At 41.3% G+C, this 17,109-nt stretch overlaps 2 protein-coding genes across 2 annotated transcripts in view; one reads left to right on the forward strand and one right to left on the reverse strand.

Moving 5' to 3' along the window:
* The window catches only part of LOC141908219 (glutamate receptor ionotropic, kainate 3-like), a 65,843-nt gene that overhangs the window by 32,027 nt on the left and 16,707 nt on the right, over positions 1–17,109 (reverse strand). The gene's annotated exons all lie outside the window — the stretch shown is intronic.
* On the forward strand, positions 3,362–4,330 carry LOC141908401 (uncharacterized). Its single transcript, XM_074798442.1, has one exon. It carries the CDS (start codon positions 3,362–3,364, stop codon positions 4,328–4,330), a length of 969 nt encoding a protein of 322 aa, XP_074654543.1.

Consider the following 17,109-nt stretch of genomic DNA (forward strand, 5'->3'; position numbering starts at 1 on the left):
AACTCAGATATTGCTCTCAAGTCAAAAGATATGACTTGAGCGGAGTCTTCTGTATCATCCAACTCAGATATCAAACTCAAGTCAATAGATCCGAGGTGTTTTGGAGTATGGTCAATCCACAACTTTCGAACATTTGAACTGTGGAACTATAGCTATTTACGGATAACGCTGACTTAATTAATTCATCTAAATAGCAAAAGTTTAATCAGCGTGAAAACTCACTATCTATAGAATAACTGAATTAATAAGGCGGTAATAATGAATATGATGTAAGGTGATTATAATCGAGGTCTCGCCCCGGTTTCTGCGGAGCTCTAACGCGAGGTGTCTGAACCCGGATATTACTATTTCAGCATTATTAAACGCAATCAACGTTATTAAACGCCGAGACACCGCCGCGGTCAGAGATGTTGAACACAAAATCTTCTTTTGATCATAAATATGGTTAATTCCTAACGAAACAAAGTGAAACAGGACCGATAGACTGGGCGTTATACTGAATGAATATTTATACGTTGAGGTAATGAAATTGAGTCGCCGCTGATTTCCCGTTAGAGATTTCATGCATAATAACAACCTAGCGCGCACTGGCCTAACTATTTGTGTATATATGTCTCTTCAGAGCACCGTGATTCTGTTTGGTTGACTATTTTGTCATTCCTATTTACGACCGGGATCGGAATGAAATAATCCTATCTTAGCGCGTGTAATGGATGGGTGTGGTCTCAGAGGCATTGGTCACTAATCTCAAACGGATTAACGCGACTAGCTGTAAACAGCTTAGCGATTGTTACTAATCCTCGTCCCGTAAACTCATCGGTCATTCGAAAATTAGAATCATTCGTCGTTTCAGTTACACGTTTACACGTTGCGCTGACCCTCGATTGAAAGTCCGCTTCCAGTAACAAAACAGAACGACCCAACTACTCATCCTCGCTTGCCAGGGTTCCGGTATTGCTCCCCGAACTCGATTCCAGCAGCGCCCCCTGGCCTCTCGACGCGTTATTACGTTACTGGCGCTTTTGCGCATGACGTCACACATCAACTCACGAAATATTTCCCTGTTTGCTAAAGCGTTCGCTGATTGGTCAATTTACGGGAAATCCTGACCTCCTTCCAGAAAGCTCCACCGTTTCTACTAATACCATAATCTGCTAAGGAGGAGGGGGCGAAGGGGGGGGAGGGGTTGTAGGGGTAATGTTATGAACAGTGAATTATGGAAAAGTTCGGTTCGAATTAATCGATCGATTATTACACGCTATTATTAATAGGTTTATGTAAATAAACAGATCACGTGGCTTATTAACGGTATTGTTCTAGTAAATATTCATTTTTATAACGTTCATAAAAATCCGCGCAGTTTGATTGAAACAAAGCGATGGCAATTACAGTAGCGGCAGCGGCGGCGGCGGCGGCAGCGGCAGCGGCAGCAGCAGCTGCAGCAGCAGCAGCAGCAGCAGCAGCAGCAGCAGCAGTAGCAGCAGCAGTAGCAGCAGCGGCGGCGGCGGCGGCAGCGGCAGCAGCAGCTGCTGCCTGTCACTGATTCTGACAATAGTAACATTGTACTGTCTTCTATGTTGACCTTCTCTACCTGTTTCAATGTTCTGAATTGCAAATCTTAACTCTTAACGATAGACAATGATAGTATTCTCAGTTTGAGACGAAATCTAAAAAAAGATTCTCATAAAATTGATGAAGAATCCTTTTTTTCATTTTTTAATAAAGATCTTCAAGATAAACACGATTATTTCATTATTAGTTGGATTTTTATTTTATCTTTCGTGGGATTTTTATTTCATCTCAAGCAGTAGTCTTCGTTTATCTTTGAAGATTCATTTCATTCAGTTACTATCACGTCGCATTTCAACATGCTATAAGATAAGCAAGGTATTGTGTAATAATCTAGGCACACCTTGTCCATCGACACTTATAATAGAAGGCCTCGCTGTAATAAATATAGCATTAAAAATAGAAACATATGTTTCATTAATATCATCCCGTTGACGCGGAGTGGTATTAATCATCTTTGGTCTAATATTATGTAACTATATTACTCGGTGGTTCCTAAACATCGGATTCTCTTCAATAATATTTTTGGTACCAGCTTGTTCGAATTAAGCCGGGACCGCGGGAGAAGACACTATTCATTTCAAAAACAACAAAGGTGTCATCTGTCGTAGTAGTGGCTTCATAAAAACCTCTTCATCGTTCGATGTAACATTGAAGTATATACAAGTATCATTCGAGACGCTTTCCAAATTATCAGGTGTCTGCATTATTTCCGTTTTCAGCGTGACACTCGTGACACTCGGAGTCACGCAGATGTGTTTAATAGCCGCAACACCCAAAGTTTCTTCAGCGCATTATATTTTAGATGAATTAAATTTTTTTTGTCATATCGCCGATTGTTCCTCGACCGCGGTCACAGCCGGTTTCAAAAAAGACATGGCTCCGACCTTTTTGTAAGCAATTTCGAAATTAGATTTTTACATCAAATGATGTTCACGTCATGATAACCAGAAAATTGGTGTCGAATTAGTTTCTTTCTGCATGTTGGTAAGAAGTCAATCAGTGACCCCGATGTTTTTCTTTCTCAGGAGACGGATTCATTTTTTTTCAAACAGTGTCTTCATCGTGTTAAAAGGTTCTTATTTGGAACTGCCCGACACAAACGCAACATTCTTCAAATAGATTTGAGATTCAAGCGGTTTTTCTTCGTAAAACTATTCAATACGTTCTTTCATCTATTCCACGACCGTGATTTATAGTTCTCCGGGTTCCACGGTTTAGTTTGGCTCTCCATTTGGTTTCCAGCGTTTCAGACCAGGCACCAGTTGTAATTGTCTAGATTATAAACCAGTCTTAGGTCTCCTTAGTTCTATGTCCAATCTATAACAACTGGTCAGTCTAAATATCTAATTTATGACTTAGCAACTGGCCCCTGGGTCTCAACCGAGTGCCGCGAATAAACTGGATCCAATATATCAAATAGTTGCCTAGATTATATCGAGGTATCGTTACGCAATCTCAATTCTCACTGATTCTCCAACAGTTAGCGGGGTTTAACTATAAACTTTGAGAACGGTTTCATACTGAAGCAATATTTCACTATAAATTCGGCATATACAATATATGTATATATATTTTCAGTCGAAATGTTTATCGAATAAAGATTTAACTTTCACTCGTAATTGGGCAGGTTGAAATCCTTACTGCATATACGGGACGGATCTTATTTCATCCCAAATACAGTGGATTTTATTTCAATCTCGACTCTAATTGGTTTTAAAAGCATACACTGTATATCATATGAACGTAGATCACCGTTGTTAGTGTAAGGGTTTGAGATCTTGACGTCACTATGTACGACCAGGTGAATTCTACGGCTGATTGTCCTGTGTTCGGTGAAGGAAGATGGGAAATGAACGCATACGTTCTTCCGCCTTTCATTATTACCGGATTCGCTTTCAATTCTTTAGTTATCGTAGTTTTTAGCCGTTTGAAATACGGCCATCGCTCCGCGTTTCTGCTCACTATTTTAGCCGTCACTGATAACCTTTTCTTAATCATTCAGTTCATTCTCGAACCGTTGAGGTATTTCATCCTGGCTTCGAAAGTTGGCAGCGCCGCTATGGGTCGCTATACGCCCTGGAACGTCGAAGGAAATATCTACATCGGTTCAGTTATCTTTTATAAAGCGTTTTTACTGTTGAGGAATTGGCTGACTGTTTTAATACAAGTTGAGAGGCTTATCACGATTTTAAAACCTCTTAAAGCCGGTATAATCCTCACCAAATTACGACTCAAAGTTGTCATATTTGTTCTAACATTGTTCTCGGTTTGTTTCGGAATGTATTACCCGGTTACGCTTCATACTATATCACTGGGCGATTATCTATGCATGCAAGAGGAGGTCGACTTTAAGTCACCATTTCTCGGTAAAGTTTTCGGAATGTTCAACTTTTTAATCGATCCGTTATTGCGAGCGATCATTCCGACATTTCTCGTTTTCTTCGCCAACATTCTCCTGTTGATCGTGCTGTATCTAAAACTGAAAGAGCGTCAAGAAATCGCTAATCAACAAACATCGAAATTAACCGAGTCTAAAGCGACGAAAATGGTCATTACGATGAGCGTCGTATTTCTTTTATTTGAAATTCCTGGTTGCGTTTCGAAAATCAGCGAATATATCACGGAAACAAGGGTGGAAGCAGCGAATACGGCTTACAACATCACTTCCGTTCTCAACTCATGTATCAACTTTATCCTGTATTATATCGTTAACGTTAGTTTCAGATCCACAGCTAATTCTGTGTTCTGTTGTAAATGAAATGTGGTCATTTTTATCGCTGGACAGAAAATATCATCTATCTATCTTTATTTCCGAAATACACGTTCAACACATGGGCAACACGAGCTAGTTCCCACTAGATGGCGTGACGGGTCATTATTCAGCTCTCCCGCCCTTACACTAGTCCTATATTTATAATCAACTATTTCTTCTTCTAAGTGGTTGTTATCGATTTTCATTAAAGAGTTCAACCGCGTTTTCACTGAAATTGAACGCGGACGACCGAGTAACTACTAGCGACATCTGGCGGATCCTTGGTTACCATTGATGGAATCCTCGATTGCCACAGTAGCGTTGACAACTTCCAATTTTGGAGTTGCCGATATTTTCGAATAGAATACGTCCTATACAAGCAGATCGTTATCAATGGATTTTCGTGTGAGTCGACTTTAAAATTGTTTCATGATTTCACATTAATTTAATTATGAAACGGAATTGGAATGCACAATCGAGATTTTAGAAAATTCAATTTTATCAGAAATTTCCTGCCATTTCCTGCCAGATTTTTTTACGAAAATCCTTCACCATTTACAAAAACAAGAAAAATCGAAAACTTTCCTTTTCTTGTAACAAACATTAACGAGGAAAAATGCAACTCCATTTTAGAGAGAAATACTTAAAATGTTTCCAGGATTTTAGGAATGAATCTGACGACATCGAACAGTTTTATAGATGGATAAAATTCATTCCGCAAACACATATAAAACACCTATCAAACCGAATCGTCGTTTCAGGCTATAAAATAGCTATTCATATTCGAGAGGGTGGTATATAAAAGACGAACTCGGTATCGTCGGTTCAGTAGTGGTAGGAAATCACGCGATCGGAAAGATACACCCGACTGCGGTCGTAAAACGCAAACTCGTGCGACGAAATGACGACGAGACTAATCACGAGCGTGACGCAAAGAAGAATGTTTGATTCTTTAATGGTGAAAACCATCTGAAGTTGAGTTCAGTAAAGTACGTATACCATCGCGCGGCTGAATTCAGAATTAGCTATTCGTCCAACCATACCGGAATTATGATAATCATGATGGTGGTTTTCATCGAGGACCCGACTATAGTTGTTTAGAGTAACCTTTTAGTTCATTCTTTATGAGTGAAATCTTAACTCAGAACTGTGGAACTTCGACCCAATTTGACATCTTTGAAGAATCGATCAAATCAAAATCTCCAGCCGGTGCCACAGCCAAACCGACCGATCACTGGTCGGTGCCACAGCCAAACCGACCGATCACTGGTCGGTGCCACAGCCAAACCGACCCGGGGACCCAACCGATAACTTACTTCCAGCCCATAGTTCACGCGTGCTAAATAGATTAACAGCGTGTCTGATAATACTCACATCACGATCCTGAGAGTAGCCGCAATCAACTGATCGTCGAGAGAGGTCCGCTGCTGATCAAAACACAAACACAATCACTTTCACAATAATCAATGTCTCTTGCATAAAAACAATGCGTCAAGACATTGAGACGGGATTAGAGAAAAATATATTTAAAAACTCCCAACTTCAAATTCCGCCGCCATTTTCCTCTCCCAATCGATAATATTGATCGATATGACAGTTTGTGTTCATTCATGTAGCTATAATTACACATATTGTTTGCTTGAATTCTATATTTGTGTAAGATTCGTATGATACAGATCTGATGACGACTATCGTCACGATTCACTATTAATAAACAGGAAGAGCATCATAATATACGTCACGCTGAGCTGACCACAGCAAATTGAACTCAAGGTCGCGGAGTTACTGTCATCAGAGACGGTCACTAATGAGAGGATGAAAGGGGTGCCCGCACGTCACGCTGTCCTGCTATTAGGAACACACTGTATGACGCCTTGTTCAGACGCAGTTACAGAAAACATCAAATACATATTCCCGTATTTCATTGGCTCTTACGGTTCGAGTGTTTTGTGAAGGCCACTGGTGATTGTTATAAACAGGGCCATGGTTTTAATGGTAGCTGTGACTGTGCAACAAGTTTTCGTTTGTTTATCTTTTATTAGTTCAACAGGTAATTCCCGGGAAATCTCGGGAAATCTCGCGACTTTAGATCTAAAACCTTGAAAATGGACCCATTTTGACTTACGAGTTGAGATGTTGAACTGGGTCCTGAACTGGGTAACTTTTTGGATCCAGAATTGTGGAATGAACTGTTGAACTGGGTCCTGAACTGAGGAACGTGGAACTGGGTCCTGAATTCTAGAAATGGATCCTAAACTGTTGAACTGCTGGGAACTGGGTCACGAACTGTGGAACTGGGTCGTGACCTGGGTAACTTTCTGGATCCAGATCTGTGGAATGAACTGTGGAACTGAGCCCCGACCCGGACGCTCGAGGACATATTCTCGAAGTACGAAGAAAATTAATGACATAATGAAGACGATTTTTCGTGCAACAGCGAATCAGTATCCGCGAGTTGTAAATCTTGTACCCCCGCGGCGATGAACATTCGTGGAACTGTTAGATAGATTATTAGGGGTTAACTAAGCACGCATTCCTTGTGTCATAACGGATTATTGACACGCGCGCGAGTTTCTCTATCGAGTAGTAGGTAAAACTTAATAATCACCAGCGTAACGTAATACCAATAAACCTTCCTCTCCGTCTCTGATTAGACATTAGTAGGCAATAAAAATATATGGATAAATCGCGAAAGAAGCAATTGTCCATTTTCGTATCGAAATTGTTAGAGCATGATGCGTTACTGTGTGAGCTCTTGTGAACGGGCATTCACTAACGTTATGCTTAGATTATGTAATTTAGATAAATTGATGAGATATCGGCGGTAGAAACACAGACTATTCCATCGGGTCGCGGTAAATTACGATAACCGAACAAAAGGACGAAACGATCATAATACGGATTCGGACAAACAGCATCCCGCGCAAACGGCGGTGCATTGATGAATACAACGACGCTCTTCTGAGATTCGCAGAATTAACATTGACTCAGAACGTATTTGATTGATCGCCGACTGATCGCCGACTGGTCAGAGTCGATCCTAGTAACCGTTTTCTCCTGAGGTGCATTCGGGTCGTTTCAGGTCAAACTGTTCACGAAGGCAGAGCAGTCGATACATTCAGTCACCGGAACCGGCCATTTTTACTGTAGTACCATCAACGACGATTTGAAAAAAGTTACATATTCCATGCTTTATTGCTTGTCGGACACTATAACGACCATTGAAGCAAATGGGTCTGAATTTATTGAACGTAAACTCGTCGTCGGCGACTAGCTAGACTAATGTCGAGCTGAATATTTGATATGATAGAGTGCGGGTTTTAGGATAAATAACGTACGAAAGTAAGACATGATGTAATGTGCAAAGTGTCAACCGTATCCGTTAGTGATTTAAACCGGGTAGACTACTACTCTGCCGATAGAACAACCTCGTTTAAAAATCAACAGACTGTGCCGGCTCAGTCCGTTTTATAAACATCTCACGAATGATTCCAAATTATGTCTTCGGATTGGACTCGGGAAAATTGGACCCAGTTCGACGATCGGGATTTTTTGCTTGTGAATATTGCGAATGGAAAAACATTCTTTTTTACCGGAGATACTGAAACTAGAAATCGATTCTTATCTTTGCAGACCATTGTAAAACCGGAGCCGCCCCCAATTCCACTGCAATGCCTGGTTTGTTACAGGGGAGGATCTCGAAAATTTGAAGGTCAGGTCTAGATTAAATCAAAAGGCATTTTCATAGTCTACGTGCAGGCCCCATCCTCGGTGTTTGATTCTTTTGAAGAAATACGTCTGAAAATTTGCGGTGTCAAATTTGCAGATTAAAAGATCTCTTGTCTTGGTTAAAAGGGTGACCTCAATGGGAAAACAGGGGTGTGGACCCCCTAGACCATCCCCCTAGGTCCACCCCTGATAAAACACTTGATGAACTTATATATGATAGAATAGCTAATGTTCAGGCGCGGAGTCAAACGCGTCGAACCGGAAGAGTTTCATGTAACAAAAATCATTTAGTTATTTGTACTGATTTTTTGATTAGAGCACGGCGCCTGCACTTTCCAGTTCCTGATATAGATCAAGAAAATCAGCAAGCAAAAAATAACAGAGCGACCAAGCATAAAATTACTGGTCGACCATTGATCGGCCGATCGATAAAGTGTTGTTGCTTATCGCCTGCTTACCGCTCGCCGATATCCGTTAAAAGATCAATAATATTCACACGATACAAAAAATACAAATGACTAATTCAATCCCGGAACGACGAGGAAATGACCCGCATTATACCGTTAACCACTGGGGACGCAGTGTGGTACAGGCAGCGAACCCACAGTCCATTAACTCTCCCTAAACTCCTCAATAAAAGAGGATACCTGTTGAATACTGACTCAGCGAGTCAGCGCTGTACCGCAATCTCTACCACCAACAACTCAGCGTTTATACAATCCCGCCATCATTTCATGTCTAAACGATTTATAACTTCCAGTCCACAGACAGTAGAACCAATATTGGAATAAATCGACTATTAAATTTATCGCGCGGTTTCGAAAACTGACTAAACGGCGGCTCGTGTTGTATTGAATCTTCATTATCGTGACTCAAGAAAAATAACGAAGTTTGACTTCATGGTATTTATCGCCGGTAAGCAAACTGCGTATGGACTCGGATTTGATTTAAACTACATCATTTAAAATTTTACCATTTATAGTTTTGAAAATGTAAGGCGATTTAAAAAGCCGTCTATATTGGGGGTGTACAGCAGAAAACGGCTTTTATTACCACGAAATGCGCGGTTCAGATACTTGAAAATATGTGTAAAATCGCCTGGAAAAAATGAATGACTATTCTATGCGTCACTTCAGAAATAAAATTCAATATTGAATGGCAGATTTATTCGAACTTCCGCGATACCTTTGTCCCATCGTCTACATTCTGTATTTCACGAGAATGACCAGATCAATCATGGGTGGTCATTCTTGAACTATTGGACAATTGGCTACCACGGGTATTGCGACCGCCTGATAGCGGGCATGGTTCCACCTGGCTGCCATGTCGATGAAACTAAATCTACATGAAACGACTCGAATATTTAGGGATTCGAACCTAAATCGAATGAGTAATCGCTCAAATGAAATTCGGTTTCTACTCCATTATTTTCGATGTTTTCATCAACTCATATTTTGCCGAAGCGATGGTAATAGATAAGATAATTAATGTTTGATTTACCAGTCTCCACACAGGGGTCAATGCTTTCTGAACAAGCAGCACACACTGACTGACGCGCACAGAACGAACCAAAGTACCCAGTCGTTAAGTGCCTAATGTACTTCCTATGTTCTGTGTAATGAGTAATTCATCAGGAAACACACCGTCAACTAGAGACAGGATCGAGACGAGAGAAGAGAGAGCTTGCTATAAAATAAATATGTTCTTTTAACCAAACATGTCATTTACTGTTGCTGTCTCATCTACGAGATAAAACATTTTAAAGGTTCAACTAGACGAGCAGGCTGGGAGAATCTTTATTTTATAAACCCACGTTAGAAGTCAGGTGAAGTGTGTGAGTTAAATGATTTTTTTTGCTGCAGGTTCGGAAGAAACTAAGGTTCAAACTCAAACCACATTTTGCCTATCCATCCACTGTGTGGTCTGAACTAATCGAGATGACTACACAAATTTCATCCAGTATTTGATAGAGCAGGACCCAGTTCTATCAGTCATTTCTTCCGTTAGAAAATAAACTAGTTATACCTCGATTTAACGCCACCCACTACAGTTACACCTCGATTTAACGCCACACTTGGGGATTCCTGATTTTGGCGGTAAATAGAGTGTGATTTTCCTGTACATTTTAGATACGAATGTTCAGTTTGCGATGAAATGTAGGCGGTAAGCGGTGAATCCGGGGGGCGTTAAATCGAGGTATGACCGTAGTTTTAATTCAACAGCTTGACTAACTTATATAACTCAAAACTGTCGATCCGGGTCGTGAGTTTATTCAGAATAGTCTGGGGATTAGAAAAAAAAGCTAATAGAAATGTAAAGATTAGAAATAATTGATATAATATTGATAATGTTGGATTCTGTAAATATTGTCACCATTCAGATGAAAATGCGGCCAAGAAAATCCGCGATCGTTTGAGATGCGAGACTTCTTAGAAAATATTGATTAAACAGCAAAATGGTCCCTCCGGCGATTTCTGTAGAAACCAATTTCATGAAGTTCCATCTCGCATCTCAATCCCTTTCAATTGTGCACGTTTGAATAAGCTAACTATACCAGCAACCCAGTCAGCCAGCCAGCCATCCAGCCAGCCAGCCAGCCAGCAGTCAGTCAGTCAGTCAGTTAGCCTGCCAGCAATTCAGCCAACCAGCCACCTATCTATTTAGTCAGTCAGTAACCTAACAAACCAACCAGCCAACAAAATAGCCAACCACCCAACCATCCAACCAGCTAACCCGGCAGTCAACCAACTAGTAAGTCAACCAGCCATTCAACCACCCAACTAACCAGTCAGTCAACCAAAGTTTTTCTTTTTTATTGTTTTAATGCAGCGAAAAGTCAGAGGTTCTAAATTCACGACAGATTTGATGATGGGCCAATAATTCAGGCACATGTGATTCCGAAAATAATCCTCGCGCGATTTGGATTGTGATAAAAGTTTAACTGAAGGCATAATATTTAGTGAAACGTGACTGGTATTAACGTACATCTCTGAGTTATAGCTATTCGTCTTGAAATTGACATTTACAGATCAAATACGGTCTTAGTTTTTCTTTGAATCACTGGTTTAACTACCTCGGTTTACAATAAACCAAACCTTTTGCTATTTCAAATTTTTATATATTTTGTAACCGGATTTCTTATTTCAAAGTCTACGGCTCCTGTTCGCTGCCGGCAGTTGACGGCGTAAGGGACGCAATAGATAAAGCCGAAAAGACTAAAAAGGAAACATCTTAAGTTATAGAGGGATATGTAGAGTTACCCTCCGACTCACTTTACATATCTCCATATACTCTTCAATTCATAATTAATGAATTATCGTATCGGCACACAGAAAAAAGCTTCACCTTTCTCTTCACCCTTTTGATGGTCTCTAGAAAGGTCCGAAACTTTAAATATATTCATGGTTAGTTGTAATTTCATTATCGTATTTCCCACATCGTCTGACTCGAAGGAAGGCTCTTACTGCACGAATGATAAAATGTTATTTTCAGTAACTTAAGACATTAAGTATACAATCCCTTAGGGTAATTTTGCATCCTCTGAGCCCCGCTACATACAGCATTGTGGTGACTGTTTATAGATACATCGTTAGAGTGTAAATAAAATGACGATTAACTTTAAAAAAACCAACTATTCTCGCTTGTTATTATATCTGACTGGAGGCAAGATCAACAACGTTTGACATTTTTAATGGGAACGTTTACCTAACTGACGAACAGCTCAACTTAAAGAAGCAGTATTTGTTTTCTATGAGGGTAAAACATTGAATTCCATGAATAACTGTATTAATAGTTCAGTACTAGAGATGAAAGTTCTGACAATAGTTGTCGTTTAGAACTGTTGCATCTTACTTTATTGTATTTGGCTGACAGTCGCGTTTCACCCCAGGACTCCAATGACTCAAATGACTTTTCCGACTGACTGCTGCACCCAGTTCCGCAGTTCCGAGTTGAATTGAACTCTAGAGTTAACTCGAAGAAAATGAATCGATTTAAACTCAGAAATAACTTTAACTCACAACTGTGGAACCGGGTCCTGTTTAACGTATGCCCCTTATCAAACCTAGTCAATAATGAGCGTAAAATTAATGGTTTATAGTTAAAATCAATACAATTTGTAAGTTTGTTTGGAACTAATAACTTTTGTTGAGTAATGGGTCCACAATAACTGTCGTCATTCCTTTTTTGAAGTTTCATACGGTGCGAACTTTTTCCATTCAACAGTTTTCATCCGCAGAGTTTTAGTGGTTTTTATTGTGTCAAAATGTACATTTTACTCCGCACAGATAAAGCGTCTCGAAGAATTGTAACTTCAGTGTCTGGACATGGTGACTATAGGGACACGTGGTCCGTTTCTTTTCTCATTTATTTTTACATATATTCATTTTTAGGATCGGATTTCCGATAAACAACTCAATAAAACCAGGAAACAAATCTCTGTTTATTTGTGTATGTTGATAATATCGTCTGCGCTGTCAGCTGATTTAATCCGTTCCGTTAATGAAACTCTCTACATTACATAGAAATGTTTGCCGATTCCGCTCATGTTTCTTAATCTGTTGCTCTCATTACCGAACTGTATTCACTGCTTAATTGTTTTTGGACGGTTCGGCGGACGAATTAATGTTTTATCGTGAGCCCGAGGAAGCTCTCGTTTAATCCTCTATACCGGTTTTAATAACACGGTCGATATGGCACCGATGAATTTAAAACGGCTGAACTCATTTTTAATTTACATAAAACCCACGGCATCGTTAGAATATTCCAAAGCGAAATCGATTTCAGATTTAAATCAAAGAACGTTCAAAAAGTTTCGGTTTCTTTTATCGTGTGTTTCAAATTTTTGCAATTTTAATCTTTTAAAATAAATTTCGCTTTCCGATTTTTCTGAAAACGACAGGATTAGAATATGGTCTTTTCGGCGCGTTTCAAATAGTGAATATTGATTCCGCTGAAATTCGTTGCCGCATCAAGAAACATTGACTGCCGCATTCTGTCACGTGTGAAGTCTGTTTGTTATTAGTGTACTAGGTATATGTAACATCATGGACTCTCGAATCCGTTGTAACATTCAGAGACTGTTGCTCAAAATTTGCATAGGGTTAACAAGTGAATAAATGACATAGTGACAATTAATAGTTCACCATCACTATGTGGTATTTATCCGCTGGTTATCTGGTTAACCGACTTTTGAGTAACTGGCTCCTGGCGAATAGTTTCTCTTGTTAAGGCTCTTGGAGAGTCTGTGATAAAATTCAAATGCAGAATAAAATCATCTTTAAGTGTAAATCCACCGATTCCATCTCGAGTAGTTCCGGGAACAGCGTATCAATCTGTGCACGACGAAATTAGCCGGTGTTGTAAGCGCGGTGGTCAGCAGTCTTAGATGAACTTCTGTTGTTGTTAGTTCGTCTTGACTAGTGGTTGGAGCTGCACTATATTTCGGCCGTAACGCATTTCACACAGTCAGCCATCTTGGAACTAGGTTGGAACTGCTCAATCCCGTGGTCGACTATTTCCGGACTATAGGTCCGACTGTGACTGACATTCGGTTTCACTTAGTTCGCAAATAGCAGTTCGCCCTAGTTACAGGCTTCAATAAGCCTCCATTGTATTGCAAAAACGATTCGTAGATTTTCTTCGATTTTTCGGAAGCTGTTGAATTTTTTATTTCGTTGTTCAGCTGACAGTAGAGTAATCAATACGCGAACTAAAAAGCGACGACGCCAACACGCGACAAAGACAACTAAAAGCCTCGCTGCGCCTTGGGTCGGTTAGCGAGCTGCACGGTTTTATGCTGTAATTGGTCGAAGACAAAAGCTCGTTCCTCATAATCAAATATGATCACAGCTGTCTAGAGAGTAATCACACAAGCCGCAGATCTTATTAATTAGTAAGAAAAAGCGAGAGTTTACCGGGATAATTATCTTAAAAACTACCTCTAGACGACGACGACGACGACGAGTTTATTTTACCCGGCACACACAGCGCGTGTTTACCCGTTAAAACTCGGATGAAATTTCTGAATTATTCATCGAAACCGAGGCGCGGCAGGAATGTTTTGCTTTTGAGTATCTTTTTAAAATACACAACGTTCTGATTGGTATAATCTTATTTCTGAAGTTGTTTTGTAATCTAAAAGTAGTATTGATCTTTCAGGGGAAAACTGTCAGTCGTCGTTTCAGCGATTGATTCTTTTTACGGCCAGTCAACCCGCTAGGTGGTGGTGTTGGTCAAGACGCAGGAGTTTTTACCATCACGTTCAGTTATGTGCTATCTAATTCCGTGGTCAAACCGCCGCCAGACTCCTAAACAGCGGTCACTTCACTTCGAATTCCATTTATAGAATTTCCCATTTTTTATATTCGACTGGTTATATTTTTGTATTTTAAGCTAGCATACAGTTTATCATCTTGCTAATACGTCGTTAGGATCTTGTTTTCCCAAAGATTAAACCCTATTGTATTGTTGGGTTGTTTGGAACCACGGCCTGTAACGGGTTGTCCGCACACTCTTTGACACTTCATCTATTAAACATCTCCTATTTTTCTACTGCGGTTAAAATATAACGTAAGAATTGTGTATAATGGAGGTTAATGAAAGAGAAATTGTTTACCGGTCCTGACGACTGACGCTGTCGATTCACGTTAATTTAGCCAATAGACAAAACTCGTCTCGTGGATTTCGTGGCGTAATTGAAAGGTCTGCCGCCTGAGGGCGCGCAATCTCGGTTAACCAGCAGCCTGCGGTGGAGGGGTAACGACTTTCTCAGCTGGATTGAAAGTGAATTTTTAACGGCATTCATTGTTGCGATGGTATTTCTATCCCGGGGCGCCACCTGGTTGCTATTTGTTACCGTCCATTCGAACCCTAATGCGACCCTTTGGCACTAGAGGTCGCCGCGATGTGTCCATTAAGGAGTTGTTGCCGTCAGGGGTTCACGGTTAACTCAACTCATCTCTCAGTTCCCCCTGACCTTCCGTCAAACGTGATTCGCAGTAAATTGTATTTCCAAAATGGCCGCAGGCGCGCTCGCTCTCTCCAATCTCTCTCACTCTCGATTAGATGGAAAATATTCCGATGTTACTGCATAATCAACTTACTAAAAACTACTCATTTTCATGAACGAACAAAACCCCCTCTCCTCCCCAACCCCTCTCCTCCCCAACCCTCTCTTTCCAACCCTCATCCCCAAGCAACTCCATCGTCCTTGCACTCGCTGTTCTCGTCATATCTCACCCCATTACAAGCTCTCTCCATCCCCACCAGCTCCCCCATCCCCACCAGCTCCTCCATCCCCACCAGCTCCCCATCCCCATCAGCTCCCCATCCCCCACCAGCTCCCCATCCCTATCAGCTCCTCCATCCCCACCAGCTCCCCATCCCCATCAGCTCCCCATCCCCACCAGCTCCTCCATCCCCATCAGCTCCCCATCCCCCACCAGCTCCCCATCCCTATCAGCTCCCCATCCCCCACCAGCTCCCCGTCCCCACCAGCTCCTCCATCCCCACCAGCTCCCCCATCCCCACCAGCTCCCCATCCCCACCAGCTCCCCTATCCCCACCAGCTCCTCCATCCCCACCAGCTCCCCATCCCCACCAGCTCTCCATCCCCACCAGCTCCTCCATCCCCACCAGCTCCCCATCCCCACCAGCTCCCCCATCCCCACCAGCTCCCCATCCCCACCAGCTCCCCCATCCCCACCAGCTCCCCATCCCCATCAGCCCCCTCCCCTTTCTTCCTATGTTTGCATATTCGATTCGGGAAGATGCTCGAGAAAAAGTTATGAAGCAAGCAGGTCGGTGGCGGTGGCGGCGGTGGCGGCGGCGGCGGCGGCGGCGGCGGCGGCGGCGTCCAGTGGTGGTGTCTGCGGCGGTGGCGGCGGCGGCGGCGGCGGCGGCGTCCAGTGGTGGTGGTGCTGTGATTAGGAATCTAATGAATATTTTGCTGTCCTGTTTCCTGTTCATTTCTGTGTTACACGAGCCCTTTATTATTATTGCATCAGCTACCGATAGAATCCGCACATTAGAACTCATGGTTTATTTAAACAGTAAGCTTGTCTTACTCGGAGAGACTGGCCCGGTCTGAGGTGAGCGCCGTTCCGAGTTTAAGATCGGAAATTTGAGGATTAGAAATTCTTTTTTTTTTGTTTTGTGTCCGCGTTAGTTAAAGTCCGAATTGAGGAATGTTCGCGTATGAGGCTAGGTTAACTGTATTGTAGAGTATGTACTCCGCACGCAGTGTCGAATCATCGAATATTCTATGAGATCTCTGCGTAACTTGTATTCAAGATGTTTGTCATTAACACCCACTGGGACGGAGATGACTCTTACCCCGACTGAGATAAATAACTCTATATACATCTAACACTGGACTCTCGCTAAAAACCGATGATAGATCCTATTTCAGAAACTGGAGCTCAATAGGCATATTCCCGGGATGTGTCCAGACTTATCGGTGGCGCTCAACGGTTAGACTCTCCAAGGACGCGTTCAGGCTTATCCGTGGCGCTCATTGGGTACATTCCCCCCAGGACGCTTTCTCGCTAATATGTGCTATTTCTGCTTATCTTTTACTGAAAGAAATACATTTTTCTACAAGATGAATGGTCTGACAGCTGAAATCAGTGGAGTCGATCCGAATCAATTTCAGGAATGAAACACATGGAAAAAACGACGACACAAAATCATCAATTTTAAACAACGTGGATTTATTTTTCGAACCGACTATAGTTACATAGAAACGTCACAAGTGAAACGTCACAGGAGATCGGAATTAAGATATCACGATATATCAATATCATTTCATTTGAAATATGAGTTCATTATATCGTTTCATTGCTCATCATTTATCAATCACATTCGTATTTAACAAATCATTATAAATAGATATTTTTTGTAATTGTATATTTTACGCACAGAACTTTGAGTGAAATAATATGAACAAAAGAAAAGATTACCGAAGGTCATTTCAAGGAGATTTTTTTTTGGAAAATAGGTCTTAAACCACCCTTCCTGTGGGCAGGCTCTTCTGTAGCTTTCGAACTTGTATGAGA

This window comes from Tubulanus polymorphus, chromosome 7 (assembly GCF_964204645.1).
Source record: "Tubulanus polymorphus chromosome 7, tnTubPoly1.2, whole genome shotgun sequence".
In the NCBI taxonomy this organism is placed as follows: Eukaryota; Metazoa; Nemertea; class Palaeonemertea; order Tubulaniformes; family Tubulanidae; genus Tubulanus; species Tubulanus polymorphus.